This window comes from Pipistrellus hanaki (assembly GCF_964339955.1).
Source record: "Pipistrellus hanaki genome assembly, chromosome: 2".
NCBI lineage: Eukaryota > Metazoa > Chordata > Mammalia > Chiroptera > Vespertilionidae > Pipistrellus > Pipistrellus hanaki.
In genome coordinates, this window is record NC_140504.1 from 200,039,683 (window position 1) to 200,054,213 (window position 14,531).

At 65.0% G+C, this 14,531-nt stretch overlaps 2 protein-coding genes across 6 annotated transcripts; both read right to left on the reverse strand.

Annotated features, from left to right (window-relative positions):
- Positions 1-127: 127 nt before the first annotated feature.
- On the reverse strand, positions 128-7,763 carry PLEKHN1 (pleckstrin homology domain containing N1). Of its 2 annotated transcripts, XM_084872802.1 has the most exons (15): positions 7,203-7,761; positions 7,015-7,117; positions 4,267-4,413; positions 4,095-4,175; positions 3,915-3,987; positions 3,296-3,624; positions 3,112-3,192; positions 2,476-2,551; positions 2,238-2,386; positions 1,966-2,115; positions 1,658-1,798; positions 1,344-1,484; positions 864-1,073; positions 660-708; positions 128-577 (listed from the first exon to the last, which is right to left on the reverse strand). In XM_084872802.1, the coding sequence occupies exons 1-15, from the start codon at positions 7,283-7,285 to the stop codon at positions 462-464; spliced, it is 1,929 nt and encodes a 642-aa protein (XP_084728928.1). In that variant the 5' UTR covers positions 7,286-7,761; the 3' UTR covers positions 128-461. The 2 variants fall into 2 exon arrangements, with proteins under 2 accessions (XP_084728928.1, XP_084728927.1); XM_084872801.1 differs by lacking the exon at positions 660-708 and having other exon boundaries at positions 7,203-7,763.
- A 354-nt stretch (positions 7,764-8,117) lies between these two features.
- KLHL17 (kelch like family member 17) lies at positions 8,118-13,464 on the reverse strand. 4 transcript variants are annotated; one of them, XM_084872797.1, is made up of 12 exons: positions 13,228-13,464; positions 12,286-12,542; positions 12,086-12,207; positions 11,754-11,975; positions 11,265-11,381; positions 10,837-11,050; positions 10,402-10,546; positions 10,153-10,320; positions 9,723-9,811; positions 9,547-9,620; positions 9,158-9,339; positions 8,118-8,967 (listed from the first exon to the last, which is right to left on the reverse strand). In XM_084872797.1, the coding sequence occupies exons 1-12, from the start codon at positions 13,329-13,331 to the stop codon at positions 8,739-8,741; spliced, it is 1,923 nt and encodes a 640-aa protein (XP_084728923.1). In that variant the 5' UTR covers positions 13,332-13,464; the 3' UTR covers positions 8,118-8,738. The 4 variants fall into 4 exon arrangements, with proteins under 4 accessions (XP_084728923.1, XP_084728922.1, XP_084728921.1 ...); XM_084872796.1 differs by having other exon boundaries at positions 9,158-9,620; XM_084872795.1 differs by having other exon boundaries at positions 9,158-9,620; positions 11,265-11,483.
- Between the last annotated feature and the right edge of the window lie 1,067 nt (positions 13,465-14,531).

A 14,531-nucleotide genomic window follows, 5' to 3' on the forward strand; every position in this document is an offset into this window, starting at 1 on the left:
CTGAGCAAGGCCACCCACCCACATGGGCAGCCTCCTACCTCTGACCTTGCTGACCTTGGTTCCTCATGACCTCTGACCTCACATACTCTGACTCTCCATAACCCAACTTCCTCAGCCCTCTGACCTTCACCTTCATCCCTGCTCCGTTCTCCCACTCCCAGGTGAAGCCCCTCAAGCCTCTCCCTCACTCTTTCCCTGGGGGCCAAGGCTCAGCCCCTCTGGGCATCCTGCCCTCGTCTGTGGTTCGGGGCACTAGGCAGGGCGTCCTGGGGAGAAGCTGTCCCCCCAGCCCCTCCAGATCCTAGAAAACTCAGGGTTCTGGAGATCCCCCTCCGCCCCTTGGGGTCAGACCCTGACTGGCTATCGGGTGGAGGTGGTTGGCTGGAGGCCCCACCGAGAAAGCCCAGGCCTTGCTGGAGAACCCCCAGAGTCGACATCGGCAGGTGGGCCTGAGAAGCGGCTCAGATCCACTGGGTGAGTCCCCCCTCAGCCTCAGGCGCTTCTCGGGGCCTCCGCTGGCGGGAGGGAGATACAGCCTGGTCCCAGATTTTGTCACAGCTCCTGGGGGGTCCGCCGTCTGGTGGGAGAGCAGAGGTGTGTGTGTCTTCAGGAAGTGCCGCCCGAGCTCCCCCCAGAAGGAGACAGGGCCTCTCACTCACCTGGGGGAGGCAATGGGGGGTCGGGCGAAACTTCCCTGGGAGGAGAGACCTGGGAACCCCAAACACAAGTGTGAGAGCCATGCCCTGGGGAAGGGCTTGGAGACCAGCCCAAGAGCTGCCCCAGTATCCAGCTCTGTATCTCCTACTCCTGGGGGGTCCCCCAGGGCCCACAGAACCCTTGCCCAGGAGGGGGCGGCTACTCACGAGCTGAGGAGAGTCTGGGGGCCGGGGCCCGTGGCCCTTGATGGAACCCCGGTGCCGCTGAGAGGCCCGGGGCTGCAGGGCTCCCTTCCTGGAGAGCAAGTGGGGGCTGGAGACTCCAGAGCTGGGGTTGGAGAGAGGCACAGACACGGGCACGGAGGGGAACGGGCTCGAGGGTTCGGGTCCGAGCGAGCTCTTCATTGCAGCGAGGAACTGCCAGGGAAGTGTCGGTGAGTGACTGAGGCCCTGGGCTGGGCCTGGCAGAGTTGAGGGACCCCTGTCCGCAACCTCCTGTCGCCTCTTGTGGCCTGAGCAGACCTCAGGCTTCCTCTAAACCTCAGACCCAGGGGAAGGAGCATAGTCTAGACCAGCTGTCGCCAACCAGTGGCCCGTGGAGGTCCGAAAGGTTGGCGACCACTGGTCTAGACTCCAAGCAGCAGGCTATGGCACATCTGGCCCTTCTGTCCCCAGCAGGGCACTGACCTCACCCAGGCCCCGGACGTCTCTGACTTTGTGGTGGGCGGTGGCAGGTGGTGTGTAGGGGTCGGCGTAGAGGGGGGAATGAGGTGCCTCCGGGGAGTGGTCTGAGTTCTCCGGGCCACCCTCCAGGCTCGGCCTGGTCAGCTGCAGGCAAGAGGTAGAAGAGACAGGGTTCCAGTAGCGGACCACCCCATGGCCTCCCTCCTCAAGAGAGGCTCCTAGGTGGTTCCAGGACCTTCCGGGCCCAGGAGGTAGAGGCCAGGGAGGTGCAGGCAGAGGAGAGCCAGGCTCAGGGCTGGGTCAGTGTCTGGGCCCACCTTGGTCAGGTCCAGGTGCAGCGGAGTGGCTGGGCCAGGCCTCTCACACTGGGCCTTGCTCCTGGGTGACCGACTGCTGCCGCCCCGTCTTAGCTCTGCCTTCTGCCCACTGACGCTGGTCCAGCCAGGGTTGGCCTGGTCCTGCGGGAAACAGGACCTTCCAGAAGGTTCCCGGGGCCCTCTCCCACACAAACCTCTGAGTCCCCTTCCCCAGGAGTTGGCTTTCTGTGAGGGAGGGTGCATGCAGCTACCTGACACCCCATCACAAGCTCACCTCATGGCCCCTGCCCCTACCCCCAGACACTCACAGATACAGGCTGGGAAGGGCAGCCAGCTCTGGATGGAACTGAGCACTCGGGGAGGGAACGGCTGGTGCGGTTAGAGTGGGGTGCTGGGTACCCCGAGTCCCAGCTGGTCTGTCCATCTGAGGAGAGTGAGCCTCGGCCACTGCCCAGGACCTAGGTAGGGGGTAGGGGGTAGTAAGCCCTGTGGCAGGATCCCTCTCCCCACTGACCCACATCCAGTCACACCCTCTGCCCTTCTGTTTCATCACTGCCCCCCAGGACCTGCTGACCCTCACCTGGGGGGATGCCCGCAGCCCCGGGAAGCCCTCCGGGCCGGGCAGCAGGGGCGCTCCCTCCCGGTGGGAGATGGTCTGCAGGCAGAGCAGCCAGTGGCTGTAGTCCTCGTAGCTGGCGCATAGCACCCGGATGGTATTGATGAGGGGGCCTGGCACACAGACACCGTGAGCGTCCCCAGGCCCAGGGCAGAGCCGGGAGCCGCAGGCACCCTCCCTCCCAGGCCCAGTCAGAGCCCACCTTCAATCAGGAAGGAGCGGATCTGCTTCTCCTTCTCTTCCAGGTTGATGTGGATGGCGCTGAGTGGAAGCTCTCCCTGTGGGGCAGTGAGGGAGGTGGGCCTTCGCCTGGGGGTAACCCTGGGGCTCTGCCTGGGCCCATCACTCCCCTCGCCCTCCAGAGATGGGGATACTGGGCAGGGTGAGGCAAGGCCAAGGCCGACAGCCCTGAGGGATGTGGGCTCCCCATCTGCCCCAGGGGCATCTCCCTGCCTCCCATCGGCCTCTGGGTGGGGACCTCATCAACCAATGGCAGACACAGACGCATGCTCGTGGGGACGGGTCCCCTCCGTCACTGCTGACTGGGAGGGACGTTGGGGGGACTGGAGCCCCCATGGTGCTTCTCGGCAACTGAAGACCATGGTCACCCCCAGGTTATGTGGCCAAGGACCCTCCACAGTGACACAGGTGCCTGGGCAGGGCCCCTCTTGCTCACATCAGAGCTGAGACCAGACTGACCAGGGCAGCAGGCTGGTAGGTGGGGCCAGGATGCTCTGTCCCAACTGGCCCCGAAATACAGGTTCCTCCTGAGCCGCCGCCCCCTCCCACCCCTACACACAGGTGCCTCCCTGGGGCGGGTTCCAGTGGGAGGACCTACCTTAAAGCAAAGCCCGTCTGCTTCCTCTGAGAAAATGGCCAGGGAAGTCGAGTACAGGACCAGGATCCGGTCCCATCGCTCCTGGCGGGGGTCAAGGGCAGAGTGGGGTGCAGCAAGGGCCTGGCCCCACCTGCTGCCTCCACCCTCCCTCACCCCTCACCCCTCAGCCTGTGTCCCCACCCACCTGTGATGGCAGATGCTGCAGCTTGACCCTTGAGGCGCAGATGGCACTGCCCACCACTTGGCGACCCCATGCGGTGCGCAGCTGGGTCAGCCTGTGCTGCAGACTCCAGGGGAGCTGGTCTTCAGGGGGCCCCTGGGAAACAGGGGTCAGGGCAGGCAGGCAGGGGGGCTGGGAAAGGGGGTTGGGGGATGTGGTACTGACCTGCGGGGGTGCTGAGTGGCAGCGCTGCAGCCCTCTCAGGAGGGCCATCTGCTTTTCCAGATGGTAGAGCCAGCGGCCCAGCTCAGCCTGGCTGGGGCAGACCACCAGCAGGGGGGCAGGCAGTGGGCCTGTGGGTGGAGAGCAGGGGGGCTGGGCCGGCACCCCCAGGAGAGGCCCCTCCCCAGGACCCTCCCGCAGACCCCAGGGCTGCTAACCAGGACCTGCTGCACTCCCCCCAGCCAGGCACACGGCCATGTGCCCATTGGAAGAAAAGAGGATCTCTCAACACTCAGGGTCCTGCCAATGCCCTTGGGTCTGGCCAGAGGGAGCTTTGAGGGAGCCAGGTGCTCCTCAACTGCCCTGGGGGGCACCCTTAGCCCTCTCCCCCTCCTGGGCGGAACTGCTCATGCCCACACACCTGTGATCTGGAAGGCATGCTCTCTGGAGCCCTCCATCGGGCAGATGCTCAGCTCCACCAGCGGTAACAGCCCCTGCCAGAGCCCGGCAGGATCGGAGGCTGAGCACCCCCAGGCGCCATGGCCCCTCAGGGGCTCCCTCCCTGTCCCCCCAGCCTCCTCCCTGTGCCCAGGTCCCTCACCTGGAAAGTGAGTCCCTCGGAACCGTGGGCCTGGAAGTAGAGGTGGGAAGGAAACAGCTCCAGGTAGCAGTCGCTGACATCCTGGGGGAGCAGGGCTGCTGGCTGAGCACCGGTGGAGGGGGGGGAGGTAGGCTGCAGGCTGGGTCCGACCCCCACCCAGCCCGGCCCCCACCTGGCTATGCTGGAATCTCAGTTGGACCTTGGCATAGTGCACAACCTTGCCCAGGTTCCTCACAGGCACCCTGCGCCGTCCCTTCTTGAAAACGCTCAGGAACGGCTGGTCCAGGTGTTCTTGCTGGCTCTCCAGGCCCGGGAGGTCCTGCAAGGAGCACCGCTCAGGGGGGGGGCCTGAACTCCAGTACACACGCACATACAAACACACACACACACACACACACACACACCACCTCACTTCGAGTCGTGGAATCACACAGCCAGTGGTGGAGACAGTGATGTTTGGACTCAAAGGAGATTCCCAAGCTGTGTACCCTTATTTTGGTTATTCAGCCCCTAAGTCTGGTTGGTCACAGTATTTTGGTGTCTGAATGAGACAGTACTCAAAACTCTCCTGGCCCAGCTGATGTGGCTTAGTGGCTGAGCATCAACCTATGAACCAGGAGGTCATAGTTTGATTTCCGGTCTGGGAACATGCTTGGATTTTGGGCTCCATCCCCAGTGTGGGATGTGCAGGAGGCAGCTGATCAATGATTCTCTTTCATCATTGATGTTTCTCTCTTCCTCTCCCTTCCTCTCTGAAATCAATAAAAATATACATACTTAAAAGTCTTCCTGAGTCTTCCATTGACTGGAAAATGTTTGACCTGGTTCTAAAAAAGCGGGGAGAGGATGCCTGATGTGTTTGCCAGCCCCTCTGCAGCCCATGTTGAGTCAGTGTGACGCCTGTGAACATGGAGCTTGGAAGGGAGCCGTGACCTTGATCTCCTGACGTAACGTAGTGGAGGCCCAAATGTGCCCAGACATGCTGCCTAGCCCTGGGCCGGACGGGCTTCCTGCCTGGCAACGGCTGAGGGGTCGTTGAGGACCCGCCCCCTCCCTGCCTCCTCCTCACATCAGGCACATGCCCAGCGCAGAGCCTCCCAGTTTGCTGACCCTCTGCCTGGGACCACCTCCTCACCTCCTCAGGGAGCAGCTCAAGCCGCCGCCTCCTCGGTGACACCCTGTCTGCCCCTCCAACTTCCCACCCCCCTGACCGCTCTCCACCCCTCAGTGCTAACCTCATCTTCCTCATAATAATACCTTGTGCTCATTTGTCTGGCCATCTGGCTCTGTGTCACAGGGATAGGAACACCCTGAGAACAGGGGTTTGGTCTGTTTTGGCCACTGCCGTATTGTCCGGGCCAGGACAGGTCTGAGGTTTGCTGGAGGTTCAGTGCCTGCCAGCGCACACACACAGCCAATTCTGGGGCACAGAGAGGCCTCCACAAATGGGAGCTTGATCATCAGACTGGGAGTCAGACAGGGCTGTGGCTGGAGGGGGCTCTGTGGAGGGCCATGTTTCCTCCAGGAGCTGGCAGGGGCCGCCTCCCAGGCTGCCATGCCCTGGCCAAGCCAAGCCGCCCCTTACTTAGACAAGCCCAGGAATGTGCACAGACAGACGCGCAGCTTCCTGGCCTCCCTGCCTCTGGGTGGGGCCTCCTGCACCCACACCCAGTTCGGGGAATGATGCCGGGATGGGACTGTGAAAAATAGGCCACAGAGCAGGAAGGGCTGCGAAACTGGCCCTGTGGCCCGGACTCAGCCTTAGGGTCCAGGGAGGAGTCAGCTCAAAGCCACCACAGAGAGCCGACTTCTCTGGGGCCCCATCTCCTGACACAACATGCCGGTGCCCTGTCCAGCCACCCCCAGTCCTGGCAAGAGTACCGTCACACCTGGAGGAGTCCACCCAGCCCTACAATGTGTGGGCCTGGACAGCAGGAGCTAAGGTCCGAGGCGGGGCCACGCGGGACCCCATCCCTCTGAGGGAGCACGTTGCTGAAGCCAGTCCTTGCCCCAGGGAGCCCTGGACCTCAGGGGGAATGGAGGGGCCCGCCTGCCGGGCACACATTGAGAAGGTGGTGGTGGAATCCCACACCAGCATAGGGACCAATCGAGGCATGCAGGGCGGAGCCCTGGCCCAAGCCCCTGGCACAGTTACACCTGTTTCTCCTACACCCTCTCCTGGAATGACAACTTGGGGGTCACTTCCCTCACAAGCTAGGACGCATGCCAGTCATCGGGACGCTGGGTGTCTCTCCCCGACAGGGGCTGGGCAGAGGGCGGGTGATTTTCAGCTCAACTGTGCCAGTCCTTGCAGTACGGCCCTGGGAGTGGGGGTGAGGGCCCACAGGGCATTGCTATGGGAGGGGGCAGTGGTGGGTGCTGGATTTTGGGGGTCACCTTGGAAGAAACTGAGTCCTGGAATAAGTGTGAGGCTGGCTCACTGCCACCCAAGCCCCTTACTCAGAGTAAGGAGCCGACAGGGTGGGATTCACAACCACAGTAGGGACAACACAACATCCAGGCCCACACAGAACAGCTCAGAGACACGTGCTTGGTCCAACCCAAAGGTGCCTGGGCACGCTGGCCAGTCCCCGCCCAGCTGCAGACCCCGAGCTCGAGCTCGAGCTCGCAGCCGGGCCACTCTCAGAGGCCCCGCCCCCGCCCAGCTGGGGCCGGCGCTGCTCACCCACTGACTCAGAGTTGGCCCCAGTTTCGCTCTCAGCTCAGACTTTCGGCCAGACCAGCTTCTAGGGCGGGGCTGCTCCTACTTCCTCACCTGCTTCTAGGTTTGACGCCCCTCGGGGCTGCCCCTGGGGGCCCTGGGCAGAGCAGACACGGTCCCTCGCCCGCCCCCCCCCCCCCCCCCCCCGTCCCGCCCCGCCCCGGCGGCCGCACCGCGCAGGGCACGCCCACCGCTCACCGTCCCCGGGATGTAGCAGAAGATCTTGTCGGCCGCGGTGTCCCCGTCGTCCGGACTGGCCTCGGAGCCAAACAGGCCGGCCAGCTTCCTGGTGCCATCCTCTCTGCGGACAAAGGGAGGGGCTCACAGCCTGGCCCCAGGCGAGTAGAGGCGACCCTGAGACCCAGCCTCAAGCCGCGCCCCCTCACCTGCTGCCCTTCAGCGAGGGCTTTCTGGAGAAGGAGGCCCTGAGCCTCCTGGAAGCCTGGGGCACGCAGTGGCTGTTCCCCATGGGCGGCGGTGGCGGCTGGCCTGGTGAGCAGAGCGACAGGTCTGGGTCCCTGGGTCCTGAGCCTCTTGCCCCCACCTCCTGGGGCGGGGCTGACACAGGCTGAGGGTGGAGCCTCTCTGGGCAGGTCGGCTCCTACCTGGGCCCAGCCTTTCAGTCCTCAGCCCTGGGTCCTCTGCATAAGAAGGCAGTCCTGGGCGGTACCGGGAGGCCTCCCCAGCCCAGCCCAGGGCCCCAACTCAGCCTCCCACTTGTAAAGGACGGGCCTCCAAGGCCTGGCCTCTGAGCGCGCACCCTGCCTGAACCTCGGCTGGGGTGTCTGGGGCTAGAGCTCGGGGAGACAGGGACCCCGTCGAGGCACCCCACGTGAGCATACATCCTGTTTCCACCTCAATGCCAACCTGAGTCACCAGTGACTGTAGCGGGGGGTGTGGAGGAGGAGATGTGTGCTTGCTGGAGAAATAAGTCCAAGTGAGGGAAGGGAAAGCCAGGACCGCCCCCCACCTCGCTTGCCTTGGTTCAGGCCTCACTCTGCGCCACGGTCAGGGTCCCATAGGCTTAACCAGAACCCGGGAAGGAAGGAGGCTGTGGGTGGACTTCCGAGGCATGTGGGACAGGCTTGGTAGACCTGGGGCCACACAGGACCAGGCTGAGGGGCCAGGGTCAGCCTCTCGTCCGGGACATCGCAGCGCTGCCCCAGCTGGACCCGATGGTGCCACCTCCAAGGCCCCGGATGCCAATGCCATTCCTTAGCCCAACTGTATACCCACCCCTAGACCTTCCCGGTCACTCAAGACAGAACCCCAAAAGGCAGAGACCACACTGGACACAGGCCCAGAGCCCAAGGAACACGTTTATTGTCCGAGGCAGCTCATATTGCTGAGGGGTCTGTGGCACTCGCGGTGCCAGCTCAGTGCAGGGTCCAGGAGACACCATGTCCACAGGCAGGAAGCCCCTCCCCCGCAGGCTTCCGCAGCACGCCTTGCCCTGTGAGGCCAGGGCCTGTGCAAAGCGGAGGCTGGGGGTCTGCACCTGCTCAGAAGGCCCCCTCCCCACCCACTGTTCTGCATCTACCCCTGGGTCCCCCCAGGTCTGCAGAGTCCGAGTTGGCCCTGACCCACATCCCTTGAGTGTCCACCCCCAGTGAGGCCGGAGGACACCCGGATGGCATCTTGGTCCCAGAGACACAGAAACTTCCAGAGCAATCGTATGAACTGGTAGCTGTGGCACTACTCATCATCAATAAATAATGAATAAGTTAACGCACGCATAAATACACACACATACATAAATGGACACTGTGGCATGGACACGGACACGTGGACAGACAGTACAGGGCGTCCTTGGTGGGGAGCCCAACCCCGATGCACAGGTGAGGGCAGGGAGGCGCTGGGCCCCCTGTGGGGCTTAAGGCATGTGGGAGGCTGCGGGCAAGCCTCTGTGAGTCCCGCGTGGGTCAGAGGCTGGTGGACGACACGGACAGGGTGGGCGAGGACGGGGGCGGGAAGTTGAGCAGCTCCAGCACCGCCACGCCCACGCTGCTGCGCCGCGTGAACATGCAGGACGCAGACACCCACTTGTTGGTCCTCGGGTTGTACTTCTCGATGGAGTTGAGGCTGGAGCTGCCGTCGTTGCCCCCCACAGCATACAGCCAGCCGTCCATGGCCACCAGGTCGTGGGTGCTCCTGGGGCGGGACAGCCGGGAGTGAGACGGCAGATGGGCCCGGGCCAAGGCAGAAGCCTCTGGGGTGGGGCTGCAGGCTGAGCTGGGAGGTGCGGGGTGGGGAGCACTACTAGGGCTGAGCCCGGGCAGGGAGGGGGACCACACCACACAGGGTATCTGTGAGGGGCCCCCCGAGCTGTGTCCCAGCACACCTTCGGATGTTCATGGGCGCCACACTCTCCCAGGCGCCGGCCTTGGGGCTGTATCTCTCCACAGAGTTGAGGCAGCTGGTGCCGTCGTTGCCGCCAGCCACGTAGAGCGCTCCCTCCAGCACCGCCACGCCGGCCGAGCTGCGCCGGCTCAGCATGGAGGCCACCGGCGTCCACGTGTTCGCCTGTGGTGAGGGGACCCGCTGGGCATACCTACTGCCAGCCTCCCTCCACCTGCCCAGCACTCTGCCCCCTCCAGGCCAGGTGTCTGTGGGACGGGGGGGAGGGGGGGTGGATCTAAAGGTCTGAGGCTCTGGGGGTGCGGGTGGCCAGAGTGCTGACCTCAGACAGCACCTGGGGAGGGGAACACCTGTGAATGGGGTGTTTCGCACCTGGGGCTCATACTTCTCCACAGTGGCCAGGTGCGAGGAGCTGTCGTAACCGCCCACTGCATACAGGTTGCCATCTGCAGAGAGTCAACATGACCGTGGCCGGCCTGCTGTGTGTGGGGTCTCCAGGACGGGGCAGGCAGGGGTGGGCGCCACGGCAAGCGAGCCCTGTCACCCACCAAGCATAGCAACACGGACATATCGTCTGCGGGTGCTCATGGCGGCGACGGACGTCCACGTTCCCGTCAGGGGGTCATAGCGCTCGGCACTGTGGACAACAGGACGGCTGCTGGCCTTGGGCGGTAGCAGACCAGGGCTGCCCCGCCCCCAGAGGACGGGAAGTCAGAGACTGACCCCAGAGTCTCACTGGAACAGGAAGCGGGCCTGCTGGGTGTGCATGGCCCCCGGTGCCTGGGCCCTTTTGTGCCCGTGTCCACCCGGGCCCACCCCAGAGAGGAGCAGAAGGGACAGGTGGCTGGCACAGAGAACAGGCCTAGGGGACTTGAGGCAGACGGGATCCCGCTTTGCTCCCCCTGAAGTATGACCTCTGCAGTCCCGATGCAGCACACCTGCGGCAGAGCCACCACCCTGCCCCGACCCCGCCACTACCTGTTGAGGCACGAGGCCCCGTCGTAGCCACCGGCTGCGTACAGGAGCCCGTGCAGGGTAGCCACACCCAGGCAGCTGCGCCTCGTGCCCATGGACACCTCGGGCTGCCAGGTGTTGGTCACAGGGTCGTACGACTCTACGGTGGCCAGGTCTGAAGTCCCGTCGTAACTAGGAGAGGGGTCCGCTCCGGTCAGGGCTGGCCCAGTGGACACACATGGGCCCTCACCCAAGAGCAGCCTCCACACCTACCCGCCCACTGCATACAACCGGTTCCCGACTGCCGCCACGCCCACTCGGGCTCGGCGTGTGGACATGGAGGCCACCACATGCCAACGGTCCGTGCGTGTGTCGTAGGCCTCACAGTCGCCATGGATGGCGAACAGGCTCCCGCCACCTGGGGAGGGGTAGGGGAGGGGTCAGGATGAGGGGCTCAGGGAGGTAACGGGCTGAGGGGCTCTGGCACAGCTCAAGGTGGAGGGTACGGGGGCTCCAAGGGTGTGGACAGGGATCTGAGTGGGTCACACCGCATGGGGCCCTCCAAAGGTGGACGGAGGAGCCGCATAGGTGGGTGCAGGATGTGACCGGCACAGGTGGGACGGGCTAGTGTTGGGCTCGCGGATAGAAGGGCCAGACAGAGAGGTGAGGGAGAGGGAAGGGAGGTGGGGACCGAGCAGGTGGGCGTACCCACAGCGAAGAGCACGGGGCCAGCACCCTCGCAGCGTCGGGGCCGAGTGCGGCTCGTGCCCAGGACACCTCTCTGCTCTGGCAGCAGGTGGAACTTGAGGGCCTCGATGAGCAGGTCCTTGCAGTCAGGGTGGTGCCTCACCAAGCTCTCAGCATCCACATGGCCCAGGAGGAAGTCCCGGCTCAGCAGGGGCAGACGCACACACTTCATCAGCTGCGGTGCAGGAGCACCATGGTCAGGCAGCAGGCAGAACCCACGGGCACACTTCCTCCTAGCAGTGAGACCCCCCCGGACACCTGTCTACTGTCCACCGGACACTTCTCGGGACATGTGCCTGCAACACCCTGGACGCGGAGGAGCCCAGGTGCGCCCGGGTCCTCAGACACCGCACCCCCTCCTGACACAGCGGCCCCGGGGCTGGCCTCACCCGCGGGACGTGCTGCCTCCGGGCATCCACGTCGTGCTTGACCCAGCTCAGGACGGCCCGGTACACATCCTCCTCTGAAGGCACGTTCAGGCTGTCGCTAGAGACCAGTTCCAGCACCTGGGGGTAGGGACCCTCGACCTGAAATCTGGGGAGGGCCTTGGGGGCCCACGGAGCCCTGATGATGCCTGGGAAGGAGAGTCCAATGGGGGCCCAGTGTTCCTATGAGGAGGGGCCAAGTGGGGTCAGGAACCACAGACCCAGTTCCTGGGTGCCCAGGCCCAGAGCAAAGAAGAAGGCTTGGGTGGGGTCAGAAGATGGGGGCAGGGGATGTGTCAGAGGCAGGGGGTGGGGCTGGGAATAAGGGTCAGGGGGCAGAGGCCTGGGCCTTTAGGGCCCAAATGATGGGGGTTGAAGAGTCCAAGGGCTGGGTGCTTTCTGGGGTCCAGGGACTGGGTCATGGCCCAAGCTGCACCCCAGCTGGCACGTTACCTGCTTTAGTGGCAACAGCATGAACTCCTCGGTCTTGGCCACGTCCACGAAGTGCTGCAGCACGTACCTGTGTGCTGCCTTGAGCAGGTCGCTGCACGAGTGTGTGTCGGCAAAGCCCCGGATGCCCAGGCAGTTGGAGGGGTCAAGCTGACTCAGCAGGAACTTGCAGCAGGCGTCACGGACGCCATTCAGCTGCAGAAGGCTGGCAGCAGGGAGCAGAGTCTGTGGGTGAGGAGGGACAGAAGGCCGGGGAGCAGCGACAGAGAAACAGGTGAGGACAGCTGAGGCAGGAGACCAGGTGGGACACAGGTCGGGAGGGGAAAGCACCTCACCTGCACGTTGCCTTCGCCCACCACAATCTCAGCCGTGTATGCAAACTGCACCAGTTGGTCCAAGGCCTGAGGGTCGATGTCATGCAAGGTCACGTGGGTCTGGCGGCTCTCGCTCATCTCATCTGTGGGGATGGTGGGTCAGGCCAGTCCCCCTGGGAGACCGGAAGGGCCCCTGGTGCCCACTGGCGGGTGGTACTTGCTTGTGAACATGGCGTGGAAGTAGGGGCTGCAGGAGGCCAGCACCACCTTGTGAGCTCGGATCTCCTTGGCGGCCACGTGCAAAACGATGTCACACAGGAGGCCACGCTGTCGCATGCGGCTCATGGCAACGAAGGCATCGTGGTAGTGCCGCTTGGAGTTGTGGGACACGGTGTGGCCCTCCCGGCTCAGCAGCTGCATGCCCTCCATGGGGGCTGTGGGCCGGGTCTGCCGGGCCCGTGCACGCTCTGCCTCGGTGCTGCAGACGGGCAGTGCCGGGTCAGGACCGGGGCACCAGGAGGCCACTCCTCCCCCAGGGCCATACCTGGCACCTGCAAGGACCTCCCCTGCGGCCTAGGCTCACCTACCTGCTCCCTCACTTCCAGGAGTCTCCCACATCCCGCTTGAGGTCGGGGTGTTGGGCCTGTACAGCCTCTCTGCCCACCCCTCCTTGGGCACCAGCCCCCATGTGCTCAGGCCTCCTCAGAACCGGCTTTGCTCTGTCCATGGCCAGCCTTTCCCGCCCCTTCGGGGCGTTAGATCAAGGAGTCGGGTGCCCGCAGCCCCGCTGGCACAGGAAGTGCCCGGAATGAAACTGGTCAGTGGCTCGGGCGGCTGAAGCGGACCCCTAAGCCCACCGGCCAGGCGTGACCTCACTGAACCCTCCAAAGGCTTCGCCCGGCCAGCCTACCCCCCGCCCCCCTTCTGCAGACTAGCGGCGCGGCCGGCACTCAAGGGCAGCGGGCGGCGGGGGGGCTGAGCCTCCGGGAGCCGCCGCCGCCGGGACCCCGGCCCCGCGGGGCGCGTGGATACGCGGAGGGGCAGCTGGACCCACCGCCGGGGGCCGTCCCCTCACCGCAGCCCGCCAGGTCGGCGCGCCCCGCCCTTCTCCTCCCGGACCCGCTAGACGCCCGCAGGCCCGCGGTCCCCGGTCCCGCACTCACGCGGGCGGCTGCGGCGGCGGCGGCGGCGCCTCGGGCCCCGGCCCCGGGCTGCCGTGCTCCGGGCTCTGCGTTCTGCCGGCCGGGCGCTCGCTGCGCGGCTGCATGGGCTCGGCCGCCGGACCCGCGATCCGCGGAGGACGCCAGACGAACGGCCGGGACCGCTGAGGGCTGCGCGGCGGCGGCGGCGGCTGCTCGGGTCTCCGGCTCCCGCCGCTGCCTGCAGCCGTTGTTTCTCGGCGCCGCCCGCCCAGCCTCCCGCGTTCCCGCAGCTGCGGGCGCGCAGCGTGGAACGCGAATCCTCTCCACGTCCCGGCGCCACGCCCGCCCGCTCCCCCGGGAGGCGCCCGCCCCACCCCAGCCCCGTCTGCCGCTTCTATTCCAGATGCTTCCCGGCCTGCCGCTCCCGCTAACCATCCAAGAAGCCCCCACCACCCACACAAGCCCCAGACCTGGAGCTGGGCGCGGGCTGCGGGGTGGGGGTGGGAGGAGCAGGGCTGTGGGATCCACCGTGGGGGTCTGGCGGGAAGGAGGGCACAAGCCTTCCTTAAGGCAACCTTCCAGCCTTCCAGCCTCTGGGCCTTTGCACATCAGCACTGGAAAGGGGCAGTCCCCGCCCCCGCCCCCGGGGGCCGTGGCCTTAGGCACAGTGTTCACAGTGCATTCACAGCAGAGGGGAGTCGCTGGACTGAAGTACCAAGCCTAGTACTTTCGGCGGATTTGGGCAAACTGCCTTGAATAAGAGCGCTTTCCACCCACCCCCTTCCCCACCACGGAGACTAAGGGACCGTCCCGTGGAGCGGAAACTGCTCTCCTGGCTCTGACCCTCCTTGGTCGGGCGAGGCCAGTCTGGCCACAGGGTGTCCTGAATCTTTTGGCGAACTGCTCACCTAAGCATCACCGTTTCTATTTTGCTTTATTTTTCCTACCAGAGTTAGGGTTTTTATTGCTGATTTGTAAGAGGTCTCTCTAGAGGGGTCCTCAGTGGTGCATTTTGTCCGTTGTCCATGCATTGACATCCTCACAGGCACGTGATTACGGAGCCCTGGGGAGGCTGTGACCCGCTGGGCCGTGGGCCCCAGGCCCCTTGATGCCAGGTCCGTAGGGTCATCACTGCCTCTTACGGAGAAGAAGCGTGAGCGGCGCGTCCCGCCCAGTGCCCGAGCGGAGGCGCGCGGGAGCCGTGACCGAACCGGGCCTGAGCCGGAGCCGCCGCCTCCGCGCGACCCTGGAGCTGGGCGCCCGCGGCACCGAGGACGTGCACACGCCCTCCCGCTCGCAGACCGCAGGGACCGCGGCTGGAGAAC

Bases quoted from the DNA above. Each gene is read 5' to 3' on its own strand.
- PLEKHN1 (XM_084872801.1), bottom strand. From the start codon at position 7,285: ATGGGGAACAGCCACTGCGTGCCCCAGGCTTCCAGGAGGCTCAGGGCC. The intron at 2,552-3,111 runs GTAGGTCCTCCC...ACTGCCCCACAG, and splicing joins CAGACGGGCTTTGCTTTAAG to GGAGAGCTTCCACTCAGCGC. The intron at 2,387-2,475 runs GTGGGCTCTGAC...TCTGTGTGCCAG, and splicing joins CCGCTCCTTCCTGATTGAAG to GCCCCCTCATCAATACCATC.
- KLHL17 (XM_084872795.1), bottom strand. From the start codon at position 13,331: ATGCAGCCGCGCAGCGAGCGCCCGGCCGGCAGAACGCAGAGCCCGGAG. The intron at 11,976-12,085 runs GTGAGGTGCTTT...CCTCACCCACAG, and splicing joins TGGGCGAAGGCAACGTGCAG to ACTCTGCTCCCTGCTGCCAG. The intron at 10,547-10,836 runs GTACGCCCACCT...ACCCCTCCCCAG, and splicing joins CCCCGTGCTCTTCGCTGTGG to GTGGCGGGAGCCTGTTCGCC.